The 27335-nt window shown below is 39.4% G+C and overlaps 1 protein-coding gene across 2 annotated transcripts; it reads left to right on the top strand.

The window, feature by feature from the left end:
• Positions 1-27106, top strand: LOC113678653 (uncharacterized). 2 transcript variants are annotated; one of them, XM_089182217.1, is made up of 28 exons: positions 1-537; positions 5305-5415; positions 5956-6050; positions 6151-6226; positions 6970-7139; positions 7695-7837; positions 8665-8768; positions 9234-11654; positions 11751-12176; positions 12274-12360; positions 12962-13025; positions 13288-13711; positions 14322-14404; positions 14521-14623; positions 15552-15650; positions 16472-16553; positions 16798-16894; positions 16978-17061; positions 17736-18011; positions 18891-19004; positions 19662-19814; positions 20584-20682; positions 21373-21502; positions 21934-22080; positions 22450-22564; positions 23566-23651; positions 24574-24686; positions 25100-27106. In XM_089182217.1, exons 1-28 carry the CDS (start codon positions 294-296, stop codon positions 25209-25211), a joined length of 6258 nt encoding a protein of 2085 aa, XP_089038343.1. In that variant the 5' UTR covers positions 1-293; the 3' UTR covers positions 25212-27106. The 2 variants fall into 2 exon arrangements, with proteins under 2 accessions (XP_089038343.1, XP_089038342.1); XM_089182216.1 differs by having other exon boundaries at positions 9234-12176.
• Positions 27107-27335: the final 229 nt, after the last annotated feature.

Raw genomic sequence — 27335 nt, 5'->3', positions numbered from 1 at the left:
AAATGAAAATGATGAGGGTTATAGAAAATGGAAGTTAAAGCTTGCAGTTCTTACCGAAGAAGGTGACAAAAACAATTCATTTTGAAATGTTTACAAAAACCGGAAATACGTCTCTTTGTTTTATTCCGTCGAGACCGTGTATTTCCGGTTAAAAGTTGCATTGCGCGCGCACTAATTGAACGTGATCAGCTTTTGACAACATTGTTGGACAATTCTTCCGAGCCATCTCGTGCCTGTGACGGCGGAATGATCGGGCCGATCCGCGAAAACTTTACTGATGCAGTGGGCTTGACATGCCGTCAAACGACGTGATACTTTTGGGGTACCGACCACGCAGCGACATACAAGCATCGGCGAATATACGACGGGCAGTTAGTGAAGATTGTCTTCTCGAATCCCGAGGAGACGGTGGAAGACCTGGTTTTTCAATGCTTAAATTAAGTAAGACAAGGATTTCTGTTGGAGGCAGTGTCACTGTGTATTGGGATATCAGAGAGCAGTGTGGAGCTAATGACTGGATCGGTCTCTTTGATTTAGGTAAGCTCTATTTTCATCTGCTTCACGGGATTCATATCACGTTGCACCATTGCATACACCCGGTTTTATCGATCAAAAATACAGTGTTTATGAGCAAATGTTTTTTTTCTTTTCGTTGCACCCTAGCTTTTGCTTCATCAAACGTGCTTCAGTATAAAGAGATAAGGGTCGCCTTTGGACAGGCGTTGAATTATAAAATCTATCGTTACATCTCGAAAGTTAATTTCTTCAGCACACAATTAAACACAGGGGCGATCGATTGATCGATCGATTCCTCACAAATAATATTGTTGCTAGCTAAAGATGCGTAGTCATCGAGGGAATACTCTGTCAGCTGAAAGGAGATTGTGTACCGTGTTATGTCGACCCGACAGTTCTACAGTGTGGTTTCGTTCCGGGTGTAAGTACAGATAAGGCATTACGAGACAGAAAGTACAGTTGGACTATATGGAAATTCTTTTATAATTGGTTCGAAACTTACATCTTGTTTACGTCTTGGCAGTTGTAGCATTGTGAAAACTAACCACACTATTCTGGTAGAGGGATTACTTTGTCAGAAAGTGCTAAAATGTAATGCGTGTCGATAAGTTCTGTTGCGTCCAACGATCTTAAATAGGCGAAATTCTGAAGGCAGGTGGGTAGAAAATCACAATAACCATTTTAAATGAGAAAGCGGTAGCAATACCTTGTGATAATATGCTAATCGAGTTTCACTATTAAAGTTATATTGTATACATTCTCGTGTCAAAATTATTTTGCAATAGTCTAAGTTAATGTGCTGTTTCATTTATACTTCACTGTAATGCTAGACTTCAAAGTGCGAACTGTAAGTTACGTGCAATTTACGATTACTTGTAATATTCTATTTTCATTTGAAACGCATTTTATTGGCTTACTTCTCCTCGAGGTTGGTGGCTTTCATATTAAACTTATAGCCGCGAAGTTTGAAGTAAATGCACATCTGGTCAAATTATCACACCGGGTAGAAGTTATTTGAGAGGAAGCCTTGAAATTTTCGCCCAACTTAGTAGTCGAAGTACTTTTGGAGAAGCCTTATTTTTATCACAGCTGGAACAAAATGTAATGTGTGCAGAGTTCTGAAACTATGTGCGGCAGATTGTTCATTAATTTTGTGGATATAATGAGTGGCAGGTTACCTATTCACAAGAGCAAATATAGGGAATTGCTTTGATCTTAAAGAAGAATTAAACACATGGAAATAGTGTAACCATTAATATTGTTTACTTTGTTTATAAGAAGTCACTTGATGATGCCATTGTGCTAAAAAGCGCGCTTTTCAATTACAGATGCCTCATTTGCTATGTTTTTGTCAACAGCGAATTTTTTAGGAGTGCTTTGAATTGATAACAAGAATGTTGTCGTTGATAATTAGGCCTACTTACGCCAAAAGGTATCTGATTGAAGAAATCTGATTTAGTGAAAGGTGAACAGTTAAACATTTAAAAACCACATCCTCTAAAAAGCAAAACAATTAATTTATCGTTTTAATTCAGGAAAAATACTAACATTTCTAAAGGTGTTTGACAAGCACTATTTCTGAAGAGTTCTTCATTGTGTTGACTATTATTTAAAAACTGGTCAATGTGGATTTTATTGTAGAAGAGAAAAGTAATCCTTCTGTTTTGTAATCTTGTTTATTGTTCCTAGATTTGTAGATATGTGAAAGTTCAACAATCTACTTCTGATTCTTCTATTATCAATGGCCATTCATTGTACAGTTGGCCATGTGTTCTTTGGATTTTAATAGATTATGGGGATATAATTCCTGCACAAAGAAAATTTAAGCACAAAGTGAACATAAATATATACATAGTTGACAATTATTGTTCTCAAAGTCATTAAAATAGGTAACTTCAGCTCGTAAGATATTTATTCCTGAATAAAAATTTTAGCAATTGAATGTTCCCTGTGTTAGGTTTTAATGAATGTTTGTGTTTCAACATTTATCTAGTTCTTGAATGTATACCTGTGTCATAACATGCTATAACTTGATTTTTTTTAATTTTCTGCATATCGCAAGGAAAAAAATCTTTCCTCATGAAACTTTAAAATTTTACATGTGAGTATAGAACATTATGTTTTATGTCAAATATCATTAAATTTTTGAACAATTGTTTTGAATTAATTTAGGTCAGCTGGATATGTTTCAAAAGGCATCTTTGATTGCATTATAATTTTAGGGTTTCAGACTAGTGTCTTAACAATGGCCTTTAGTCTAAATAAAAAACTAAGGAGAATACTCCATAAACAGTTTGAATTCCCTCAAGAGATTTTTTTCCACAAATTGATTTAAAATCAAATGTCTTACCTTATTAAAATTGTAATATTGTTTCTATACATCTAAGAATAACTCATACAGCAAATTCTCCATTATTGAAAGGTGATTCAACACAACATGTACCTTGAGAGAATGCTTGTAATTTTTTTGAGCATTTAATTTGGTTTGACTTATTGTTTAGACACATTTTCATTTATCAAGAAAGCATACAAAGTGTATAATAATCAAATGGATAGATGTAAAAATCTGTAAGAAGCTCCTTCTAAATTTCTTTTTAAGATGTTTATTAAAACAAAAAATAGATTGAGCCAGATTAAGTAATAAAAATAACTCCCATGAAATCTGAGGAAGTTTCATTTTATTCTTGTGACAAAGTGAGATTGTTTGACTATCTGAGTGCAAGAAATCACTATTTAAAATCTTCACCCTCTTAAAGTGAATTAATTATTTCCAAATTTCAATAAACATCAAAAAATTTTGCCAATATATCTTTGAGTGCTTTCCCTACTGTTGTGGTAATGAATTGATGATATTTTTTCACCCACAAAAAAAAAAAAAGTTAATTGGCGGCAGATTGTGCATGTTCATAAATTTATTGTGTTTTGGAGGTTAACAAAAGATATTGTAGTAGTAATAAACATAAAAATGAACCTTGATTGCTTCTATTTTTATGGTTCATGCAAAAAATCAATGAATCTCATTGAAAGAAATCAAGATTGTATGATTAATTCTCACCAGGTTGGTAGATTTTTGTTAATGGATTTGATGAAATCAATGAAATTATAAAGTGCTTAATGGACAGTTCTTCTTACGTAAGTTTGTAACTATGTTTGGCTTTCATGACATCAAACTTTGTTATTTTTAAACCTTCCAAGGACAATGATATGCACGGTCACGTTAGTAAAATAAAAGAACTGTGAATTTCAAAAATATGTGTGGAATGTTTATTGTGTTATAACCAACCATACTGAGAATAAAAAAACACAAAACCACAGAAGCCTCTTGAGCCACTCTGGCTAGTCATGCAATCAAGGAGTACCACTGGCTGTTTTTGATGCACAGTTTATCCTATTGCACAATCACAGACCTTGTGTTCTTTAACTGTACAAGAAGAAATTAAGCTTTGTCAAATTGATTAGTAAAGTGGCTTGAAAATCACCCACCTATTTTCTTACAATTGAGTTACTGTAGTGAATATAGCAGGCTAATTAAATCTGCATGTTCGTCCATTAAATATTGGTTTTTATAATAACAGACAATTAATTTTGTATGATATCCATGAGGATGCTTTATTCTGCCATGTACGTGATTTCTGTGTGACTGTGTAGTGATGCATTTTTTTATCATATTGATCACTGACTGTTTTGTGTGGACTGAGGTAAAATATATTTTTGTTTTGGGCCTGCAGGGCAATTTGCATACAAGTGGCTTCTTAATCCATGTGAAACCTTCACAGAAGCTTTTTAGAAATGTTTTTAAAATTCTAAAGAGGATCTGTTTGCTTGAGAGGGTCTTGACTTGGAAGGAAATGTAGCTTTTTCAGTTTCTGAAATAAGGAAAATACTTTCTGGATCACCAACAGAACTTTCCTTACTTCTTTTCCAACTGGAAACTATCTGATTAATTCGACCACAACATGCTATCACACTGGGATATCAAAATATTTGTCTAAAACTCCTTAATTAATTGCACACATTCTATTCATTTACTTTTTGGCGCATATTAGCCTTCACATTGTTGCTTGAAAAATAAAAACAAAAACTACAGAAAAGAGCTTTTTTAATGACTAGACTGTTCTTTTCTTTCTTTTCCTTCAGTTTCTTTATTTTCCAATGAAAATCCATTGGAAATTGGGGATTTTTAATGAATCATTAAGTCCCCAAAGTCTCATTCCCTTTAAGGAGATGTGTGCTGGGGAAACCAAACACCTCTTACTCCTTTACTCCTCCTCCACCATTAAAGCCCCTTGGGCTCCTGTTAAATGAATGGACTATGAGAATGGGTACTTATTCAAGGCCGGGTGCATATTAAGTTTTCACCATTTTTAACAATTATTACATCTATTTTACAACAAAAAAGTAATTACCAATGATGAAACATGAAGATCTACCATAAATGGTGAATTTAGAGATTGCATGGAAGCCAGAAAAGAAATGATAATCAATACTTGTCTTAATTACTTCAGTTTTTTTTAAGGGGGGGGGAGGGGGGGGTCCAGAATGCTATTTCTGTAGCTCCTGACTTTTTCTAACAGATAGCTATCAGCTCAGCTGTTATGTCAACTGGCCAGGTTGCTAAGCAAGAGTCCAAATTTTGACATCATAATTGAATTTTAAGCACATTTGAAGACATATTTGGCCTCTGGCAGATCATGCATGTAGCTCTGACCATCAAGACCTTTTAACTATTAAATTCATTGTCAGCTTTGTGAGGTATAAAAAAAAAATTATTGTCTCATTGAATTTCAGATGGCCCCACATCACTGTCAAACTATTTGGACTCTAAGCAAAGAGGAGTAACTGGAGCCAAGAGAGGAGCTATAAAATGGGCCATAAACAGAGATGTAACACTTGGAGAAGGTACATTGCATTATACATGAACAAAACATGAATGTGCAATTTAACATTTTGTGTAATGATTACTGTTTCATCTCCTCATTACTGTTCTTATGATCTCTTTACATTATATGTACTTGTTGACTAAATAGGGAGACAGAATAGGAAAATATTTTTCTTGAGGCCATGATGTGCAGGCCAATTGCAGCAACGTGTGGGTGCCAAGAACAATTATTTTCCTGTTCAGCCTGAACTAATTCAGGCAATAAGCATTTTTTTGTATGACTGCTGCTCTGGCTTTTTCTTTCTTTCTACTTTTGGCGAGGCTGTATGGCTTTTTCTGGCCCCACTCATACCATTGCGCCCATGGGGATTTTTTTCAGTATGCATGCAATGTGCAATATGCATGCAATAATACGGATATTGACTATGACTATGTGACCCAGCACCACAAACTACATGACTGTATGTTAATTTGTGAAGTTTACTTTAATCTGTTACTTACAGCTGCATATTATCTTGTGTCAAGGTTAACGATTACTACACTTTATCTTTATTCCCCAGTGGAAAACAAGTGCATTTTCAAGTACATACAAGGCAGCACTAGCTCAGTGAAGGCCATCAGTCCTACAATTTATATTTTCAACCCTTATGCTGCAGTAAGTGACAAGGAAAATTTTCAGTTTGAAATCATGGGTGAAATGTACAAGAAACTAAACATGACTAGCTATAATTCTGGTGTTATGTTTTTTTCCAAAGCTTGCTTCACCTCATGGCAGGCCACGCCTTGGGTCTTTAGTACCAGAAGAGACCCTCTTGGAATTTTCTATTGCAGGTAAATACAATAAATTATGTATTTGTGATACTTGATAAGAAATATGCAATTAGTTATTTGCTATCAAATATTCAAACCCTGTATTTGCAAAGTTTTTAAGTTCAAGATCTGAGCTTTCTGTAAGAACAATGCCAATCTTTACTTTTGTTATATTAACCAGAAAAACTATAATTATGAAGGATTTAGTTAAGTATTAGGCTTCACCTCAGGAGACTTTTTCTTTTGTGGATTAAAGCAAGCACTCCTGAGCTGGAAAAATTCCATGGGTCCACCTTCAGAGGTGGCAGAGTGTTGGGAAATGCTGAAGGGGGCTAGTCCAGCACCAAGCCAAGCTTATGCTGCCTATAAAATTTCCTTAAACAATGTCTGTGTGGTTCGCTGGCACAAGAATACCTATTTGCAAAGTTTCCAGTGTCCAGAGCTTCTGCTATCTATTTGAGCCTCGATTCTGGATCCAAGATTCTCAATAGTTTCAAGATCGAGTTTCTACATAAGACTGTCAATTGTCATCATATGGTATTCATTTCATAATTTTTGCTCATGGAGCCAGCCCTATAAATGTTACAGTGTCGTTGGCTATTGATGCATAATAGTGGACATTAACATGTATCAGCGTATCAACTCCATAGAACTGGATGAGCATGAGGGCATTTAAAAATATGTGAACTTCACAGAAACATTGTATATGAGCTTCCATGATCTATGCTGGTCTGGAATTAAACATTCCCTGGTTTTTCCGACAGGTTTACAGGCAAATGGCTTGAAGAAAAATATCTTTGGTAGGCCCAGCCCATATGTCAAGCTGTCAATCATGCCGTCAAGAAGACATCTCAGGTCATGGAAACAACATCACGGACAGATTGCCAAGACATCATCAGAAACAAACACCATTAGTCCAAGATGGACTAACGAGGTTGGTATGCAGTTTGCAAGTTTGCACTTGTAATTAAAAGGTGGTTCTTGAGTTTGAAATACCCTTGTAAACCACCATCCTTAAAGTTTTACAGCTACTACTGCCGGTTGTAGACATAAAGTTCGGTATGTCTTCATTTTATGCCACCTTGTTGAGGAAGCTCAAAGAAACCATGAGGTGTATAAAGTACGGACTTCCTTGACTGGAAATACATATATATGTTGGCAACAAAAATGGAGCGTCAGTAGCAAATAGGTAACATGATGTAATGAAAATAACAAAGCAAACAAAAACAGAACAAAGGAAAAACGAAAGAAGGGAAAAAGGAGAATGGAGGGAAAGAAGGATATAAGAAAGAGGGTCCTTTTTCAACTTGCCTTTTCAAAGTTTTCAAAGTTTTTAATTTTGAATGTCTGAGCTGAGATTATTGATAAACAGAGGACCTTGATACTGAAATGAAAAGAGCCTCAAGGTTCTTTAATATTATAGCTATGAATCTGGTTCCTCTATAGTTTTTCTCCGTGTACTGTACCATGATTTTTGTATCCTTTTCAGGAGTTTGTATTCTTGGGTGGTGCAGACGACCTGTTAGAAGTCGAAGTACGGAATAAGTTTTCTGGGACGCGGCCTGCCTTTAGCCGCTTCTTGGGGAAACTAACTGTTCCTCTGGTGGATCTTTTTGAATGCCAAAGAAATAGGTCTGTACTGCTATCTGTTACTACTGTTATTCATTTTGTTACCATTAAAGTTATGATTGGACTAAATTGGTCGACTAACACAATATTCTCCAGCTCTATTCTAAGTTGATTTATGCATTAAAATTCAGATTGTAGTAAAAACGCGATAGCTTTAAGAAGTTTCTACTCCTTAGATAAGCAGAAGTGAATGAATGAAAGGAGCATTTATTAGCAAACAATCGTGTGTTGAAATGACCCTCTACAACTAATTCCTAAATACTTGACGACTTTTATAGACTCGACAATCGTTACCGATCGAATGATTTTATTTCCCATTCAAATCAAATCGAAAATTTTGCAACTCGAAACTCTTTACCCGCAAGTCAACTTAACTGAACTATACCTTTCGGAAATATCACAGATATATACAGGTAATTTGATAATGGTATAAAACCGTTAATTCAAGTTAAAATCAATAACGTCTTGTACAAACAAAACTTATTAGTGGCAAAATGATACGTAACGTGACCGTTCGGGATGCGATTCTACATGGACTGGCCAAGGCTTCGTTCCCAACAAATCGTTCACATCGTCCTAATCGTCCCAGTTGTCTACTCAACCTAGACAATTCGGCGATGATAGGAAAACAATCGTTAAGCGCAAACACAATTTTGTTCGGACGATTATGGTTGCTCCGATCGCTCCAGTTCGAGACAGTTTTACCAGGTTTGTCTTTAATTAAATAGTCTATTGAACATTAGTTGGCACGATCGGAAAGTACGTTTGGATTTTGTTTACTTTACGCATGTAGGTCAAGTTATATATCTATGCTTTTTGACCCTTGACAGGCCAGAAGAGGTCACTAAATCACTTGGTAGAAGGACACCTGCAGACAGAGTACAGGGCACAATTACACTCACCATCACTATTATTGAACCATCTAATAATTCAGGTAATTACTCGGAAATGGCATGGACACAAATGTATGTATCCTTATGTTTGAAAATTCCTATTCAAAATTTTTTACCCCAGAATCTCACGGTGGGCGAATTTTCATAATAATGGAATGGAAACGGCATTTATGAAACGACAGGCTGACTTCCAATTAAAGAACGTTGTGTTGAATTATCATGATAGAAACATGCAAACGAAACTTTGACTGAAAACTCGATGACGTATAGTAGGTCTCTCGGTGGGTTTTGTCCTTGTATTACTGAATCCTGGGCCAACAGGGGCCCAAGATCATATAGGTATATAGGCCCCCGATCAGGAACCCTTTGAATAACAGCCATTTAGCCGAGAGAGCCACCCTGGCTTAATAAAGTTTACCTTACAGTTACATGTTTTCTTTTCATGGAGTGATTATTTAGCCGACCTTAACCCTTTTTTTTTTTCTTTTTTCTTTTATTTTATCTAGATGCTGTTTCTGCCGAACAGGAAAATGTTCCACCAAACGCAGCCTCTAACGGTGAATCCAATGGAAGCCTTCAGCAAAATAACTTAAGATGCACGTTATCAAACCCATCTCTCACGTCGTCCGCACCTAACATTCTACAGCCTCTTACTTTGAACTCCAGCAATGGTCTACTGGAGACTATCTTCCCCGTGGACCAAGCAGCATCTCCTGTTTCTCCTCGGGGTGCTGTTGAACAGGAGAATAACTTTGGTGATGCTGCTCGAAGGAGATTGGCACTACAGTCGAGACCATTCTCCGAGATGTACGCTGAGGAGTTTGTTCCCTTAGATGATAGTGACGTCACAAGAAGCCCTCAAGGAACAACCAGTGAGGGTGCTTCTAGTGGAAGTGACTTGGCGGAGGCAGAAACTCTAGATGCCAACAGGGCTTCTGGTGGCTTAGGAAATTCTGATGAAGTGGTATCTCCAGATGATACGATTGATCAAGGTCAAGTTTCTCGTGATGGACTAGATGACGTGGATGCTGCGTCAGGCCAGGAGGGTGCAACAGAACTAACCTCACTAGCGAGTAGTCAAGGTGTGGAGCACCAGCCTATGGAAATCCCAGAAGAAGGTAATGAAGCTAACACATCTGAGGTGGAGATGGCTTTCTCTCCTGCAGGACAAAGACCCAGTATTGGAGGTAGTATCGGAAGTATTGAGTTGACAGACGACTCACCACTGAGGATCTTGGAAGAGAGTGAGAGAGTTCGCGAGGAGAGTATCGCTCTTTCAACTGAAAATCTTCTACAAGATGCAACTATTGAATCAGATGACGAACTTGAACAAATGGATACTACCGACGAGACTGTTGTTGTTGGAACAGAACAGGACAGTTCACATAATTCAGACTTTTCTATGGAAGATGTGTTGACAAGTGGGAACACAACAGAGTCAGCTTTGATTGAAAATAGCTCTGTAGAAAATCAAATGGCTGTTCGAGAAACTGATTTGCTAGAAGATGCCAATAGTGTTCTCATAGATGAGGAGGTAGATGATCATGTATTGTCACCACCGCAGGACCTTGAAGGGTCCAGCGCATCATCACGTGTGGCTGAGTGCTCGCCCGGCCCTTCAGTAGCCGCGGTGTTGAATGAAGCAGAGTCAGCTGCTTCTGAAGAAAACCTTCAGCTGCAGGCAGAAGGCTCCGATATCAACCGCGAATCAACATCTTCACCTTTGAGGCAACGGGATCGTAGCCAAAGGGACGTGCCCATGTCTCTTCTCGAGTACGTAGAAGAAATATTTTCAAATGAAGCCGAAGAAGAGAGTAATGACAGTGCAATGATAATTGAGACTGCTGGTGAAAGTAGGCAAATTAGCCCGTCACTGACCTCTTCGGCTTCCGAGTCAACTCAGCCATCTGTTGAGGACACGGTATCTTCCGGTTCAGAGTCTTCTACCTCAGCGATATCGTCAGTAACCCTTCCGGTGGAGGCTTCCGAACCTGTGTGCTTGAATGCCACCTCACTAGAGTCTGCGTCAGCTTCGGAAATGTTAGTGGATTCACCCCCAGAGGCGCTGATGCTCAACAATGAAGGGTCTGACAGGGATAGCGCTGTCCCACAAAGGCCCCCTCGGAGTAAGAGACTGTCGCGATCCAGTAGCGATCCAAGAAGTGCGCACTCAAGACAGGTTGCAGAGAGGGCACGCCTCGCTGCAAGAGCTAACCAAGGAGAGAATTCTCTGAGGCCTTCTCGACCGTCATTGGTTCGACGAGTCACAGAGCCAACTGCACTTTCAAGTGTGGTTGTTAATGCTGAAGTTGAGCAGACAAACACAAGTGTATTGTCACTATCTAATACAACAACAGTAGTCACTCCAGTGTTAGAAGCGACCTCAGGTGTCGAGGTATCTCCCAGTGTGTCACCCCCAGTCGTAGTGGCGGTGCCATTATCTCTACCTCCATTGCGCAGTTCGTCGTCCTCTTCAAACAACGGAACCTCCCCTGTCGTTGTAGCAGATGTTGTTGCTGAAACCCCAGCTTTGGTTACTCCGTTACCGTCTCCAGATTCAATCTTGGAGGGAAATACGGCGACCACTGTTGTTGCAGTTAGTTCTAACACAAGAGATGGAGTGGAATCTTCAACATCTAGAGAATTATCAAGCGAGCGCGTCCTCTCTCTAATGAACGAAAGCAGGCAGCCTTCATCTGCTCCATCAACATTACAAAGGGGCAGCGTTTCTGCTGTTGCCTCCATATTGCCTGATGAACCACAAGCTCATCGCAGAACGAATTCATCCTCGGTAGTTTACGCAACACCAGTTACAGAGCAAAGTAGAAATTTGCTTAGTGAGTCTAGCGCAAGCTTTCCCAGGCAGAGTTGTTCGGCAAGAGTCACACCACTGTCAGGAAATCGAAGACGTAGCAGCGGTAGTGGAGGTGGGTATACCGTAACGAGGGACATCTCCGAAGAGTCGCAGTCTTTACCGCGTAGCTACGGTCATAGTGTTTCAGATTCAGTTTCTTCTGTTGTAGCCACCGCTAGTGCCTCATCAAACTCAGAACAGCCCAGGTCTCGTGCAACTGAGAGAGTGAATCCTGAGACCACTGTTAGTGCCATGTCTTCACTTGAGTCCAGTAGCAGATCTACCAGTGCTGTGAGTCAGTCCAGGGAAACCATACAATCCATTCTCGCAGTTTATATTGCTAATTCAGCGCAGATTTCACAAGGGAGACCACCTGCTGTAAGCCAACCTGCGGCATCCACATCTTCTGTTACAGACGTAGACTTGGGTGAGAGGCCGACGCAAGCCAATCGTCACAGCAGTAATCGCCGAAGCTCTGGCAGGAGACAACAAGGAAATTCGGTGCATGTGTCCATACAGGACCAACAGCAAACAAGGGAGCAGCAGGGTCGGACTGGGCAGCAAGCCCCTGATGAGGAGGAACCTCTTCCTTCAAGTAAGACACTCGAGCTAAGTGGCCCATACAGCTAGAGATTAGATTTTGTTTTACCTTCTGTGTGGACCGTTGAACTAAGACAATTTTTGTTTGTTAGATTGGGAGAGAGGTGTGGATTCTCATGGAAGAGTTTATTACATTGACCACGTTAACAGAACAACTACTTGGAACAGACCACGTAGAAGTGAGTGTTCTTTACTTATATTTCTTTGGGTATTCGAGCAATTATTGTTGAGAGTTGAAAGTGATTCAAAATTACATTGGTTTTGCGTTGCATCACTTTGTGATTGGTCCAGAAGAATTGCACCGCTTTCTCAACCAATCAGATGCAAAACTTAAACCAAGTCTGAATTTGTCAAACATGTTTCCCGCGCATCGCGAAACTTGTTTGCCTCAACAATTAGTTCTCATTAGCTCTTAGTATTATTGTCCTTTCTAGCGACTGGCTGTTCTGATAACCATTGTTTTGGTTTTGTATTTTTATTATTCGAAAACCGCTCTGTTAATGTCCAAATCTATCCAAAGCGTTTTGCGAAGAAATATAGTTGTTTGTATTTTATACGCGGGCATTCGAAGTTTACTGAGCGAAGATGGAGGAGTAGAGAGGGGGAGGGAGGGGGAGAGAGGGGGAGGGAGGGGGGTAATCTGTTCCGGTCAAGCATACCGTTCAGGAGAACTGACAGTTTTCTTATTGGCGTTATCCTGCAAAACCTTGGCCGGGATAAGGTTGTGTAAGATACATGTAATTATTGGCCTAAAAATTTTTTTTTATTATTATTTTTTAGATTCACCAAGAAGTGAATCAAACATGAATGACATGAACACGCATTGGCAAAGCTTGGATAGAAGGTGAAATTCACTGGTTTTCTTGGTGTGCTCAATTCAAGGTTCCCTCAGTTGTTGTTGTCAATCGTGTGATTCATTTACACATGAAAAGAACTTTGGACTGTTGTCGAATTATTCGAATATTAAACTTTTTTAAATTCAATTCAGCCTGTTGTATCAAGCGGAAACGGAATAAATTCCTTACACTTCCGGTTGCCTTGATAAACATTCAGCTAATCTTATCGAAAGGTGGTGTTTGACTTTAAATTGCTCTCCTTTCTGTCAGATATCAAAGCTTTCGCCGCACGCTTCGTGGTCGTAGCAGCCGTCATTCACGGCCACCTTTACCTATAGACAACAACAGAGCGAGTCAAACAACAGGTGAGTCGAGCGCCAATACCAGCTCGGAAACTGGTGCAGCTTCCACGAGACCTGCACAGCCACCTGCAACGCCGTCCCCTTCGTCACCAATGCCTTCTTCCTCGACAGAATCACCTTCCTCCACGCCGCCCTCTTCGTCTGCTCGCTCCTCCACCCCTTTACCGTCGACCTCATCCACTCCAAATTCGACACCGTCTACTTCCACGCCGTCGACGTCTTCTGCGCCGTCCAGTTCGTCGGCGTCTTCAAGAAGCACTAATTATGTTCAAATTCCTGCGGTGAAGTTCCTCACGAGACATGATTTGATAGACTTTCTCAAGAGTAAAGGAGTATGTACATGTATTTAGTATGCTGAGTTGTGTTACCGGTTCTTTTAAGAAGCCATAATATACCGTAATAGTTATATCAGGTGTAGAACCCGCGATGCACCATACTATTTCATGTGTATTACGATGGAGACGAGACAAATGGTGAGCGACTTCCTTTCGTCGCTCGACACGGGCGCGCTGGGCCTCACACTTTCACGCCAATCGTGACGATTTTGTTTTAAAATTTTTCTCAGATCACATCCAGCTATCAAAAGTGTTTAAATCCTCCCTACTTTAGCCAGCAATGAGGCGAGATAAATCGGGCCTTGTCGTGATCTTAGTGATGGGTGTCTGAAATCGCCCTAAGAGGAATGTTAGCGTAGATAATCGTCGATTTCTCTCATATCCGCGAGATGGCCTATCGTATGAATTCGCCCTCGAGTGCTGTTTTACTGTCTCTGTATAAACTCTTTGTGTGATTGGAAGTGTTAAATTAGAATTTCTAGTATCGTTTGCGGTGAACGTAATGAAATAGCATCTCACAACAGAAATAGAGCATTTATATGGACATTAGTACGGTAGAAATATCATCCAGTTATCGTCATGTGAGATTTGCGTCTTTGTTTTTCAGCTTGCGGGCCATTACTATTTCCAGAGCCAGATGTTAAAGTTAATAGTTTCAAAGATTAGAAGCGAACCAAGTCAGTTTGAGAGGTAATTAATTTACCAAAATTTATATAATTATAAATGTTTAGCCAAATTTGTCTCCTCCCAGTCACTTTTGTATATTTGATTTTCATTCCAAAACAATTGTGTTTCTTTCTTTCAAGATATCGTCACCAAGTCGAGCTTGTCAGGTTTTTGAATCAGTTTGCTGATCCTCAGATGGACATGCCTCCCGGCTGGGATAAAAAAGTCGATCAGGCTGGGCGGGTATGTGTAAGGAGAGTATTTTTAACGCTTAAATCGAATGGGAGATACGGTAGCGTAGTGCTTATCGCACAGGATTCTGGATCGAATGGTTTGGGTTCCAGTCCTCGGGTCACTGTATTATATTCTTTACAACATTTTGCCTCTTTCCACCGAGGGCCTATTTGTTTCAGGGAAGGATAAATCACTACCCAGTGGATAAGTGTTAACAAAGCGTATTTCACTGTCCGACGGATAGAAACGTGTCCTGTGGATAGCGTTATCCTCCCTTTGAAAACCCGGGCCGTACATGGATACAAAAAGAACCTGATAGGGAAAATTAATTCATTTCAGGGGAAGTTACGTATGACTGATTAGACATCCATCCAGGAAAATAACAACTGCGGCGTCCGTTTCATGCTCAGAAATGCTGATAATTTGTAGTGGGGATGAAAATCTAGACTCGTTAAACGTGATCTCTTGCGAACACGTATTTGGAAGTCAGAAAATTGTAAACACTTTCCATTTCCTTTTGATAAGTCTAGTATGGTCAGTTAGAAAAAGGTTCACGCATTGTGAAAAAAGAAACAAAAACTCAAACCAAACATAGTTTGTCAATGCTATTTGCAGTTTATTTTTCTTGTGCTCAGTAACCTTTTTTGGCGAGTCACAATAACATTCTCAAAATATTCTGATAATTGAGTTTTCTTAATTTCACAATAGAGAAGTGACACGCATGTAGAAAGTACATTTTCAATTCGAAGTCGCCAATTATGATACATTAATATTAACGCTAATGATAATAAGAATAGTGATAATACTGCTTAATATAAGGATGATAATAACATTAATTCTAGCGTGGCCTTTGCTGTAAATTATCATAAAATTGTAAAGCTGATGAAACTAGAGATTTTGAAAGTTTTTTTGAGCATTTTGTTTCTCCTGTATTCAGCTTTATTTTATTGACCACAATTCACGGACTACAACTTTTATTGATCCGCGACTTCCCGTGGAAGAAACCCTGCCCAGGAGAAACCGCTCTGAAACTGAGGTATGCTGCTTTGTTGATGACATATTTAACCTTTTCCTGTGGTATTTCGTTGGAGAAATATTAGCCATGGTTGTTACTGGTCTGGAAAGAGCCCGGGAATTACTAATTTTTTTTCATAAACAGGAAGTAGTCAGGAAATTTCACTTTGAGTCAGGGAAAGTGTAATTTTTTATGAGTAAATATGAAGTCCTCATCTTGTCTTGACTCAGGTGGTGACACTTTCCTTTGGTCACTTTTGTACATTGTTTAGTACAGTCGATGGATTCTCAACCAGCGAATCCTTTCTCTTTGTAATGCAAGTTCAAGTTGGTTTGCGAATGAAATCATACATTTTTTTTTTCTTCCATTTTCGTTTTTCTTTAGCATTATAAATCATTCGGTGTAATTCACGGACATGAAAGGTGCTGGATTGGTAGAATATCGGTAAATGAAACTGAACGACGGGCTGATTTTGGGTTTCCAAGAAAATCAATCTTTTTTTCTAAGTCATCTTTGAGGAACTATCAGTTCTTGTACACTGAATGTGTGTTGCTTAAAGCATACATTTATAAGTGGGAAAGATAGCTGTGAGAGCAGTTTGGAGGCCATTATCAGGACTCGTTTGTGAAATTCAGTTTGTCAGGAAAATTTCACGATTGTCAGGAAAAAGTAAGTGAATTTTAAAACCATGTCAGCTTAAATCACGAAAAGAAATCGGCATCCTATTTTGACAACGTAATTGTTAGTTTATCACAGTCAATCAACAACCGCTCTCACAAATTTATGATCGAAGACATTTCACCAACTACCTCATGTTAACATTGTGTTCCGTCTTCTTACAGCCTCGACGCGCACGCGTTCCTCCGCCCAGGCCTCCGCCACCAATAGCGCCAGCACGACAAAGCAGCCTTTCAACGCCAATGAGTAAGCAGTCATGTTGTTAAAGATCACGTGGTAAAATCACGTTATAAAAGTAGAATTTGGTGTCAGATCAAGACAAAAACTTCTACTCGATAGATTTGAGTATTCTCATTACCTGTTTGCAGGACATTGTAAATATATTTTAGGGAGAAGTTACTTGTTAATCCTGTGTGGGAGTGCAAATATTTGACCTTGTTTTTATCTGCAGTCATACCTGGTGACTTTATTTTGTTTTTCATTTACGTAGCTTACAACCAACAAGTTGTTGCATTCTTGTCCCAACCAAACATCGATGATATTCTCAAAACCAAGTACCAAGGATATGCTAGAAGCCCCACTCTAAAGTGAGTACTTTATGTAGGATGTCTCAATCATTCTTTGCCTTAATGGCTGTTTGGTGATAACTTAATGATATTTTTTTTTTCAGAGCTAATGTAAGAAAAGTACAGTCTGAGGGAGAGAGGGCCTTGACACGACTTTCCAACAATCTCGACTTCATAATGTTGCTTAGGTAATTTGATTTGAAAGTACACAGCAAATGATGAGGACATTAAGGTATTCCTAGAGATGGAGTCTGAAAATTATGTCGAGCGCAAAATATTTCTTATATAGATGAATGTTTATTTCCGACCGGATCGGAAAAATAGTACAAACTAATGGAGATATAAGCAAGCACAGATAAAGATAATGAAAAGAGAAAGAGATTCGAGCCCAGGTGAATAAAGGGTGGATAACGCTATCCAACCCTTGAATAACTGGGACCTGGTCAAAAAGGTACAAAATTATTCCCAAAAACGTCCTCTATATTCATTGGAATTTAAAGAGCGATGCAGTACGTTAAGATACGCGCAGTGAAAGTTGTTTCGATGTTTTGTGTCTTTTTTTCGCGTGGTACTCTACTTTTTCTAACCTTTGAAATTGGCTACATGGAGTTTCATCGATGCAGAGGACCAGCTTATAGCTTGCGTGGGGGTCTCTGGGTGGTTTGGTTCGGTTTTGTATCGTAACTGGGCCATTATATAAGGACCTTTCCACACCAAGGGGGTTTAAAGAGGTACTATGAAACTGTTAAAGCAACATAATGAAATGCAGATGACAGTTAGTTTAGCCTCTCAGCTTGTGTTTAGACTATTTCTTTGTTTATTAAATTACATGCCTTCTTAGAATTTTCCACTTACGTTATAGTGTGATGGAAGAGAGCATTGTCGCGTATGTCCCCCCAGATGTCGAACAAACATCTGAACCTACCCCCCAGCCTTCGTCTTCGCGTCACGTGCCTAGTCAGGCCACTCCCGGAACTCGGTCAAGAGCCAACACGGACAGTTCACTAAAAGGAGCAATCAGTGATTCCACTGCCAGTTCCAGTCCCGCTCCGTACAAACGTGACTTTGAGGCTAAAGTTCGCTCGTTTCATCGTCAGCTCTACCACAAGGGTTTTGGACAAGGACCCAATAAAGTCAAGTAAGTTATTTGGACAAGACTGGTACAGTCGAACCTCGATTATCCGGACTCGGTGGGACTAGGGTAAATAGTCCGGATAATCGAAAATATGAACATTAATGAGACAATGTAAACAAAAGAAATAAAGATAAAACATTTTTAATTCTAAAAGTTTGCTTCAACAGATCGCTTTCGCTTCGTAGACATGTTGTCGTTTTGAGTTATGATCGTCTCGTGTGTTTAAATAACCCACGCTCAGCTTAGCAACAAAACAATACTGAACAAATCAAAATTCAGCTGAACGCATTAGAATACTTCTTGTCTCTTTTTGTCTCCGAGCGCTCGATCTTTCGACCGTGTAATGCGCTGTTTTAAACGCAATTTTCCTGACTTTTAACATAATTTCTGGAGTTTTTTACCTCCTAAAGTTTTTAACATCTAAGGTCATTAATATTCATGAAAAAAACGGGACCAGAGAAAAAGTCCGGATAATCGAAAAGTCCGGTTAATCGATGTCCGGATAATCGAGGTTCGACTGTACACCATTTGCTGACAATTATTCGAACTCGGTAAACCTTTCTGAACAACATAAAGAGGAAAAAACATAGAAAATTTAATTGAACTCAATTCTCAATATTCAAAGCCTTGAAGCCCTAATATTAGGATGCATTTCCCCATACTGATTTCTATAAATCCCCTATGGTATTCACAAGGATATTTATTGGCAAGGAAAAGCTTCTTAAGTGATCAATCATTTCCTTTATTATTCCTTCCTAATTCGAAATGCGCCAAGAGCTGCTTTGTGGGCTTGCCATGCCCTAAATCCAATTTACGGCCTAATTTTAAGAATTAAGTTAATTTACTAGTTTTAAGAATTGATGTCCCCTTTTTTCCATGCAGATTAAGTATACGAAGGGACCATATTTTAGAGGACGCTTATGATCAAATCATGAAAGAGCCTGCCAGAGCGCTCCATAGGAACCGCTTGGAGATCCAGTTCGCTGGAGAGGAAGGGTAAGAACTTATCCTCACATTGTTTGCGGTGCAAACAACTGGAGTTGTACCCGTTTTATGGCGATTTTTTGGTTTGCTTTGGTAGTTGTTACCAAGCAGTAGGTGTGGTAAGCTAATATGGAAAGTGTTAGTTGCTAAATCACGGGAGAAACTTGCAGCCAAAGTATTGAAGAAAGGACTAACAAGTAATGAGCTTTTCTTGTTGAATTTTCGAGTATACACAAAGATTCCATGCCAGCTATTTTAGGGCAACTGAGCAACGTGATGCTGACAAAACTACGATGGACCAGTGTATTAGCTTTCCATCTGCTTTTGAAGAAATCGCTTCTAAGTGCAACATGTTAGACAGCTAAAGCAAAGTAATCAATTATTATTATTATTGTTGTTATTAATATGATTTTTTGTTACCATTTACTTAGTGGTTGAGTGTCGGTTATTCACTGTATTTTTTAATTATCTTTCTCTTGTGGAACAGGGCTCTCCTAAGTTTGTGGGATGAAGCAAGTTTTCTGTTTTGCATTCGAGACAAATCTTCTGCTACGCTACCTCATCAACATACAACCCCTGGTTATTTTCAATGCTATAATAAAAAAAATTGTGCTATATCAGTAGCAATATGCAGTCTTAACTGCCTATTTTCTTTATTTTCCTATTCAGCTTGGATTATGGTGGACCAGCGAGGGAATTCTTTTTTCTTTTGTCCCGTCAAGTATTTAACCCATATTATGGTCTGTTTGAGTACTCTGCTAACGACACGTACACTGTTCAAGTTAGCCCAGTATCACAATATGTGGACAACTCGCACGAATGGTGAGTAGCGTTGATTTTTTTTTTCTCCTGTGATTGTGCATACGCGGGTTTTGAAGGGGCATTACGCTTTAGTTCAACTCGTTTCGATTTTTTCTTCTTCTTGTAAATTCTCGTCAATTAGACAGAAGCCTGTAAATAGTTGTTGGCCAGAGGAGACGCAAAGGCGGTGCAATAGGGTGGGGCAGCCCTTTAAACGAAAATTTGGACCGGGAAGTCCCCCGCACGCCCTCCGCACTTTTCAGAGCGGAAATATCGCTTACTCAGCATATAATATTGACGGGGCAAAATATTCGGTCTCTTGATCTATTCACAAATCGTTTCTGTAGCAACACGCTTTGAGAAACAATGCATTGTAGGACTGTTTCTGCCTCGTCACAAATTGATTGCGGACACACCAAAGATTATTCAGATTGTAAAGAGGCCTTGCGTGCGCAAGTGGGGCCATGCAATAGGCTTCGTGTTTAGTGAGACCCCCGCCCTCTCTGCCCCCCTTTCCCCCCACCCCCCTGTCGACATGCCCGTAACCTCGGGGATTAAAGGGTTATCTAAACCAAATTGCGCGAACATTGTTTTATAGTCATAGGACTTTGTTTGATTTCGAGAAACGAAGTGCCTTGCTTTTCTCCTTTATAACATGTGGTGATAAATCAAGGCCTTTTGAGGGCACACGCACAAACTTTCAGATACATGCCTCCGAATACCGTTAACTACAAAACTCATCAATAAGGCATTACTCTAGCATCTGAGGTAAAAGAGCCTTTGTTTTTAGGTACCGTTTCTGTGGGCGAATTATTGCTCTTGTCATCATACATCAGCACCTGTTGGATGCATTTTTCACCAGACCCTTTTACAAGGCCTTGCTGAGAAGGTTAGTAATGATAGTATCTTTAACATTGGCTTGATAGCCGGGATTGGCCAGGTATTGGGAACGCTGTTTGAAGAAATTCTGCTCGGTTACCGTGATGGACTAGGCACAGCCTTGCATTCTCGTCTCGCCACACAAAGGAAATTTTCCATCCCGGTCACCGAAATTAGGATTGCAAAATCCAAGATCTTTGTAACCTCTTTACCCCTCCTGATCATACAATTACGTAGTGAATTTTACCAGGAAAGATCTTGGAATGAATGGACACCTGTTTCCGTGTGTCTGTCATTTACTGATTGATCTATAGTGGGTTTCTCTAGAGAGGATTTGTTAAAGATTGAATCGGTTCAATTATTTCCAAGAAGAGAATATGCGGTGAATTGGTTGGTGGTTCGAACGACTCTGGAAAGCGAGGTGTGGTTCGGTAAGGTCATGCTGTTGTGTTCTCGGGTGAATTGATACAATGGTAAACCACCAAGAAAATGTGAAAAATCGAGGAGGGGGTGGGGGACTATCTTACTTTACTCATAGTCGCGTCTTACCACAGAAACTTGGATAAACTCCGTTTTGCTGTGCCACGAGTAGATTAAACTCGACAAAATCTCCTTGCCGAGTCGAGGTGAAATTGTTTTATTTATCACGCTCTTCACTTCTGTGAAAGTGTTCCCACTGTATTTAATTGTGTTTTTTTAGCCCGTGTGATCTCAGTGACGTCGAAGCGATGGACTCGCTCTTCCATCAGAGCATGACATGGGTGATGGAGAATGATATCAGTGGAGCTCTGGATTTGTCGTTCACTGTCAGTGAGGAGATTTTTGGGCAGGTAAAGACAAACTCAATTTCCTTCCAGAAGTTTTCAACTCTATGAAGCGAATCAAAAGCGACTTTTTTTGCTTAATTAGAGAGAGAGAGTGGCCTGGTATTTCGCGCGGTAGATTTCAAATAGAGTGGTCTGGATTGGAGTCACCGTAACTCTGCGGACTTGTTATAGTGATGATCGTAACTGAAAAAGTAACACATCCGTTTCGTCGTCTGATATAGTAGGCTTTTTGCCTGAGTATCAAAACTATTGGTATCTTAATCTTAAACGTAAACAAAAGCAAACGTAAAGCAGCCGTTAGGGACGAATTAATTCCGGAAGTTCGAGAAACGGGTGGTTGTTCGACCATATTTTCGCGTCTGATGGAAGCTTTTTTTAAGGCGTTCTACGTGTTTTATCCTTCTAAGAATTTATTTGTGTGGATGTTTTTTCAGGTAACCGAACGAGAACTTGTTCCAGATGGTAAGAACATTGAAGTGACAGAAAGCAATAAACACGAATACGTGGAGCAGATGGTCAGGTGGCGGGTGGAACGTGGAGTTGCGGAACAAACAGAAAGCATTGTGAACGGATTTAATGAGGTATGGAACCGCGATATTTAGAGCACAGCGGAATCACGATTTCTCGAACTTTCGGTTTCTTGAAACACCCCATATTTGCTTTTGATGATTCAAACCAATTCCCTATTCCCCGGGAGGTTCGTTTTACTGGTTTTCTGTGGTCGCACTTTCTAAATTGGTGTGCTGAACAAAAAGAATTGAGTGCGTTTAAGTTTTTTTCCAGGGAAATTTTAGCTATCTACAAGGGCAGAAAATCTCCCCTTAAGGCATAAAAACTCGCCAATCAGCGACATGTTATTTGTACTTTAGATCATATACACTATGATTATCGCATGTTTGATTACCCTTTTTTCCGGATGAATCATGACATGCCGTCATTTTTTCCCGAAGGTGTTGGATGCTAACTTGGTCAATCTCTTCGATGCGCGGGAACTGGAACTCGTTATCTCAGGGACGGCTGATATCGACATTGAAGACTGGAGAAAGAACACTGAATATCGCTCAGGTAAATAAAAGAGTAAAATCACCATCACCACCCAGAGACCAGTTACCGAATTGTCTACTTGATGAGGAAAAATGTCAATCCCTCCCCAATGTCAATTAGTTGTAAAAATTATCACCCTGATTTTAGTTTTTGATGAAAACTCTACATTCATCGGGTGCTTACTTCAAAATTAGGCTAAGACGGTGGGCACTTACTGGAGGGAAGGCGCTCAGTCGAGAAATGAACATGATGGCACTATAATGGCAGAGGTTTCAATAACTTTTTCCGTAAACGGCAGTTGATGTTGTAATAGGCGGCTGTACCGTAAGACGAAACCCAAACATGAGTGCCTGCTCGCAAACTGAACAGACGGCGGTAATGCGTCGATCAATTCGACGCTACAGTACCGAAAGTCGTCGGGAAGTTGAACTTTTTAAGTTTGGTTCGTCCAAATTGTCGCCCCCTCGGGTCATAATTGTGTTCAAATGCCCCACCCAAGGGTACGGATTTGATGGCCACTGTTTTTGTAAAAAGGCCAAGTTCAGCGATCTTGATTTTCTTGTAAAACTTTTCTTCTGAGTCATCTGCTTGCCAAGGTGATCTCCTTACTTTTTAACACCTCCATATTAAAAGATAAAACGTGTATTCCGCTCGTAAGACTTGACAGTTCCGGTTCTAATTCCCCATTTCACCCAAGTAAATTCACACCCAAAAATCACACCCTCCCTGGGACAGTCAATTGCCCATGGGTTGCCGGGGGGTTGTTGAAGCTTCGAATTGGTCGGCGCAGTCGATAACTGGCTTTTGATGAAACTCCTGATAATGACTGGTATGAAACGATTACGGGCTGTCGTCAAACATAATTAAAAAAAGATTAGTGATCAAAAAGTGTTGTTAATGCTACATAAGTTAATCATTCTTTACACAACTGCTTTCGACGAAAGTATGTTTTTTTTTTCCGGATGTCTTGCATGGATCACACCTGATTGTTCACATTTAGATGTTACTTATTTACGTTTCAGGTTACCATGGTAATCACAAGGTGGTAAAATGGTTCTGGAAGGTGGTTCGATCTTTTGATAATGAACAGAGGTTAAGGCTCTTACAGGTTGGTACAAAAAATTAAGTTTTGTTATATGATTTGAAACTCATTCTTTTACGAGTTCTTTTTACTTCATTTGATGTTCGTTATCGCCATACTGTGCTGGCATAAATCTGACTTTCTCCTCAGGCTGAGGGTTAGGGTTAGAGTTAGATCAGGGATCAGTTCCCGACGACTCTAGATTTTTTCTATCTACGTGATTTTCAAAATCGTTATAATGGCCAACCGTCACTGATGATCGAGAAACATCGGAAGTTTTTCTGCCTCCCTGACATGTTGCTCTTTTTAACGATGGTAGGCAAATATTTTAAATTTTTCATGTCTTCACTGTCGAGAAAATTCTAAATTATGTGAGAGATTTTTTCGATGTACGACGCAGAAACCAAAAATAACAGTCTGTAATCCGCGCTAAAACTCTAAGCACTTCTGTCAAATCCATTAATCCATTTTATGTAGGACTTTTGTTACCAGGAATTTCCGTCGCGACCGTTTTTTTGTTACAGTTTTTTGTTTTTCTACAATGTAATATTTGTTCCTCAGGGATGAGCTAATAGACTAAGACTGAGCCGTTGATCTGTCCTAACTGAGCTCTTTCTTAGTTTTATCCGTCTTTAACTGTTTTAGATGCTTTCCTAGGGCATGGTGGCAGATAAACTCAGACATCTGAATGACCCTTCAAAAAAAAATGTTAAGGGTTGTTGCAAGATTTTACATATTTGATGATCATACGCTAATATTCTTACACTTGAAGCTTACCAGACTATTTGGCGCTACGGTTAAGCTTTTGTCGGCACTCCGACTAACGAGACTAAAGAAAAATTTGAGAAAAATTCTTGAAGTAATTTCTGCGTCTGCTGGCAGCTCCGTTCTAAGGGCCTTCATATCGTATTATGTTCTTACTAAGAGGTGTATTCTTTTCGTACTGCAGTTTGTAACAGGTACCTCTAGTATCCCCTACGAGGGTTTTGCTGCTCTGAGAGGTAGCACAGGACCAAGGAAGTTTTGCATTGAGAGATGGGGAGATTATACAAAACTACCAAGGTACGTTCAAACTTGGTATATTTTTAATGAATGAGTCTTGAAAAATAAGGGCTTAGTTTTTGCAGTCACTCATTTTAAATCCCGTCCAATCTTTTCCTTCCTAACCCATTCTCGTTCCATTTGATTTTTATGTTCCTATTGTGGTATTTTTCCGTCTTGCCACATTAATATTTCATGATATCTATTAAGTTTTTTTCTCCTTCCCCACCCATATCAGGTAGGTTGGGCATGCACAAGGCTAACGTTAAGGGTGAATCGTGCGCGTAGCCCGCCCCTCGCGCTCGCTTCGTGCGTGTGTTTGTGTGACTGAAAAACGCGAAAAAAGAATCGTAATGATTTCAGAGTAACGCCCGTTCTGTAGGGCACCGGTCTTACTGCCATTACTTATCTACTATTTTGTTCTTTTCTGACAGGGCTCATACCTGTTTTAACCGGTTGGATCTCCCACTGTATCGAACGTATGAAGAACTCCATGAGAAGCTCACTTTCGCTGTAGAGGAATCGGAAACCTTTTCAATGCAGTGATCTGTCAGTCAAACTTGTTTTAAGACAAAAAGTCTGATTGGACATGTTAAAACTGGCAAGTCGTAGCGACAATTCCCCATGTGTATCTTGTAGAATTTTTGTGAAAAGCTTTGTTCCTGCTGTGGTGATTGTCCCGGAAATAAGTTACACAAAATCCAAATTGGTCTGAAAATGATTCTCAACGTCTGGCTACAGAAGCATTTTACGCAAAGTGAATTGTCGCCTTATGACTGTCGAGAAATGATCGACGCTCTTTAAGTGATGATAGAAAATATAGAACAAATTCTGTTCTCAGAGCAAGTTAGAGAGAGCACTGTCGTCGGGGAGGGTAGAAAGAGGACTTAGGGGGCAAAATTCATCTTTGCGTCAATTTACGACGGAGAATTTTTTAATGGTAGTTGGGCTCCAATTTCCGGTGTATTAGAGACTCCAAAGAGAAACAGGCGAAAATTCGTACATGAATTTACAAAATTTTGGTTAAATTTGTATGTTAGGGTAAATTTGCTTGTATTGGTGAATTACTGTTCTTCCTAAATTTTTTCCCCGGTTTTCTATGATCATTTTTGCTTGCTTTTGCACAGAGACAGGGATGAAAAAGAACACATAAAGGGAAAAAACAAGTAGAGTTTTAATGACAATTTCTTGCTTTCGAGGGAGGAACGTGACTCAACATGATGGGATATAAAATTTAGACATTTAATGGCTCTTCTCTAAAAGAAAAAAATGCTGAAAAGCCTTACTTTGGTCGTCATCTTGTGTCCATTTTCGCTCATACGCATAGCGAAGTGCTGCTGATTTGCAAATTTCCAAATGTACTAAAAGAGATGACACTTAAAGTTAGTAGATTAAAAGAGTAGAAAGAATTGAGAATTGAATTTTTCTACGCGAGGTGGTATTGATTAATACTTATCCAATAGTCTTAGTGATATTATGGAAGCTTTTAATCCCGTAATGTTACGTGGAAAATTAGGGAGTGACTCCAAAATAGATTAATACTCCTGCGTGTAGGAAGTACTTTGTGTAAGCCTGGCTATTCAAAGGGCCATTTCCGGCCTAGCTCGCATCTTTCTTCTTGCGCAGCTTATGATCGGCGTTTATCGATCGGATTATTCGCTATTTATGGCGACAAAATTTCCTCACCGGTTGTGGCCGCCTTACCAAGTGGATTAAGCTACCAGAGCTTATCACTTTATTAGACAACATTCTTGCAATAGTTTTGTTTTGTGAATTCAGATCTGGCGAGTGCTCATATCTGCATTGATGAGGAGGGTAACGAGTATATTTGTGTTTCGAAGGGGGAAGGGGCGGGGAAAAGCGGGCTTGGAGGAATAGTATTAATTCGATAATTATTATCCACGGGTTAATGCTGAAAATTGTTTTTGTGCAGTAATTATCTAATAATACTTCGAAATATGTTCTTTCGTATGACCAGACGTTTTAACCGTAGGTTTGTTGTGTCGCCCCAATAATTGTGTTAGTTTGGGCCACGACAATTTGAATGACAAAAAAGAAAATTGGAAAAGGAAAAGTTTACTCAAGTTGCGCGTGTAGACATATGATAATTCGAAAAAGATTTTCAAAATTGTGAATTGCTGAATTAACTGTAATGCAAAGATAAATTATCAAAGCTGATGCAGATATAGAATATTTCCTCCTTACGAGGAATGCATAGATCGTGTGAGTCACGCAACAAGAAGAGGTTTAAGTGACGACGATGTTTCTAATTGAGTTCTGATGTGATATTTGTGAAGTAGGCCTTCAGCCTAATAGGGTATTTATTATTATTTTTTACACTTCCAAAGTTTCCGTTTGCAGCCTAATTTGTATGTATGAGGCAATTGAAAAATAGTGCTTGTTTTATTGTGCAGTTTTATAATAAAAGTTCCTAGCTTTCATAGTGCCTTTGTTTGGTCAGTTTTGTCAGTAAATCGAGCATAAATAACATTTTTGATGTCAACAGTACTTTACTGTTGAGAGGGTTGAATTATACTACGGAAAAGAATTGATCAGAGCATTTTGCGTTACTCTTACTGTCACGCAACGCCGAAAAGGGATAACTCTTGCCGAGAATGCTTGCGAACTTCAAATGTGGGATTTTCAGGGTTTTTCTAATTTTCTCATTTA

This window comes from Pocillopora damicornis, chromosome 9 (genome assembly GCF_964200805.1).
Source record: "Pocillopora damicornis chromosome 9, jaPocDami1.2, whole genome shotgun sequence".
Lineage (NCBI taxonomy): Eukaryota > Metazoa > Cnidaria > Anthozoa > Scleractinia > Pocilloporidae > Pocillopora > Pocillopora damicornis.
Note: the sequence above shows the minus strand (reverse complement) of the source record. Positions and strands in the feature narration are given on the sequence as shown.

What these genes read in the sequence shown, in the direction of transcription:
- LOC113678653 (XM_089182216.1), top strand. Translation starts at nt 294, where the DNA reads ATGCCGTCAAACGACGTGATACTTTTGGGGTACCGACCACGCAGCGAC. An exon ending in GATCGGTCTCTTTGATTTAG is followed by an intron (nt 538 to 5,304) that starts GTAAGCTCTATT and finishes ATTGAATTTCAG; the next exon opens with ATGGCCCCACATCACTGTCA. An exon ending in GAACCAAGTCAGTTTGAGAG is followed by an intron (nt 14,405 to 14,520) that starts GTAATTAATTTA and finishes CTTTCTTTCAAG; the next exon opens with ATATCGTCACCAAGTCGAGC.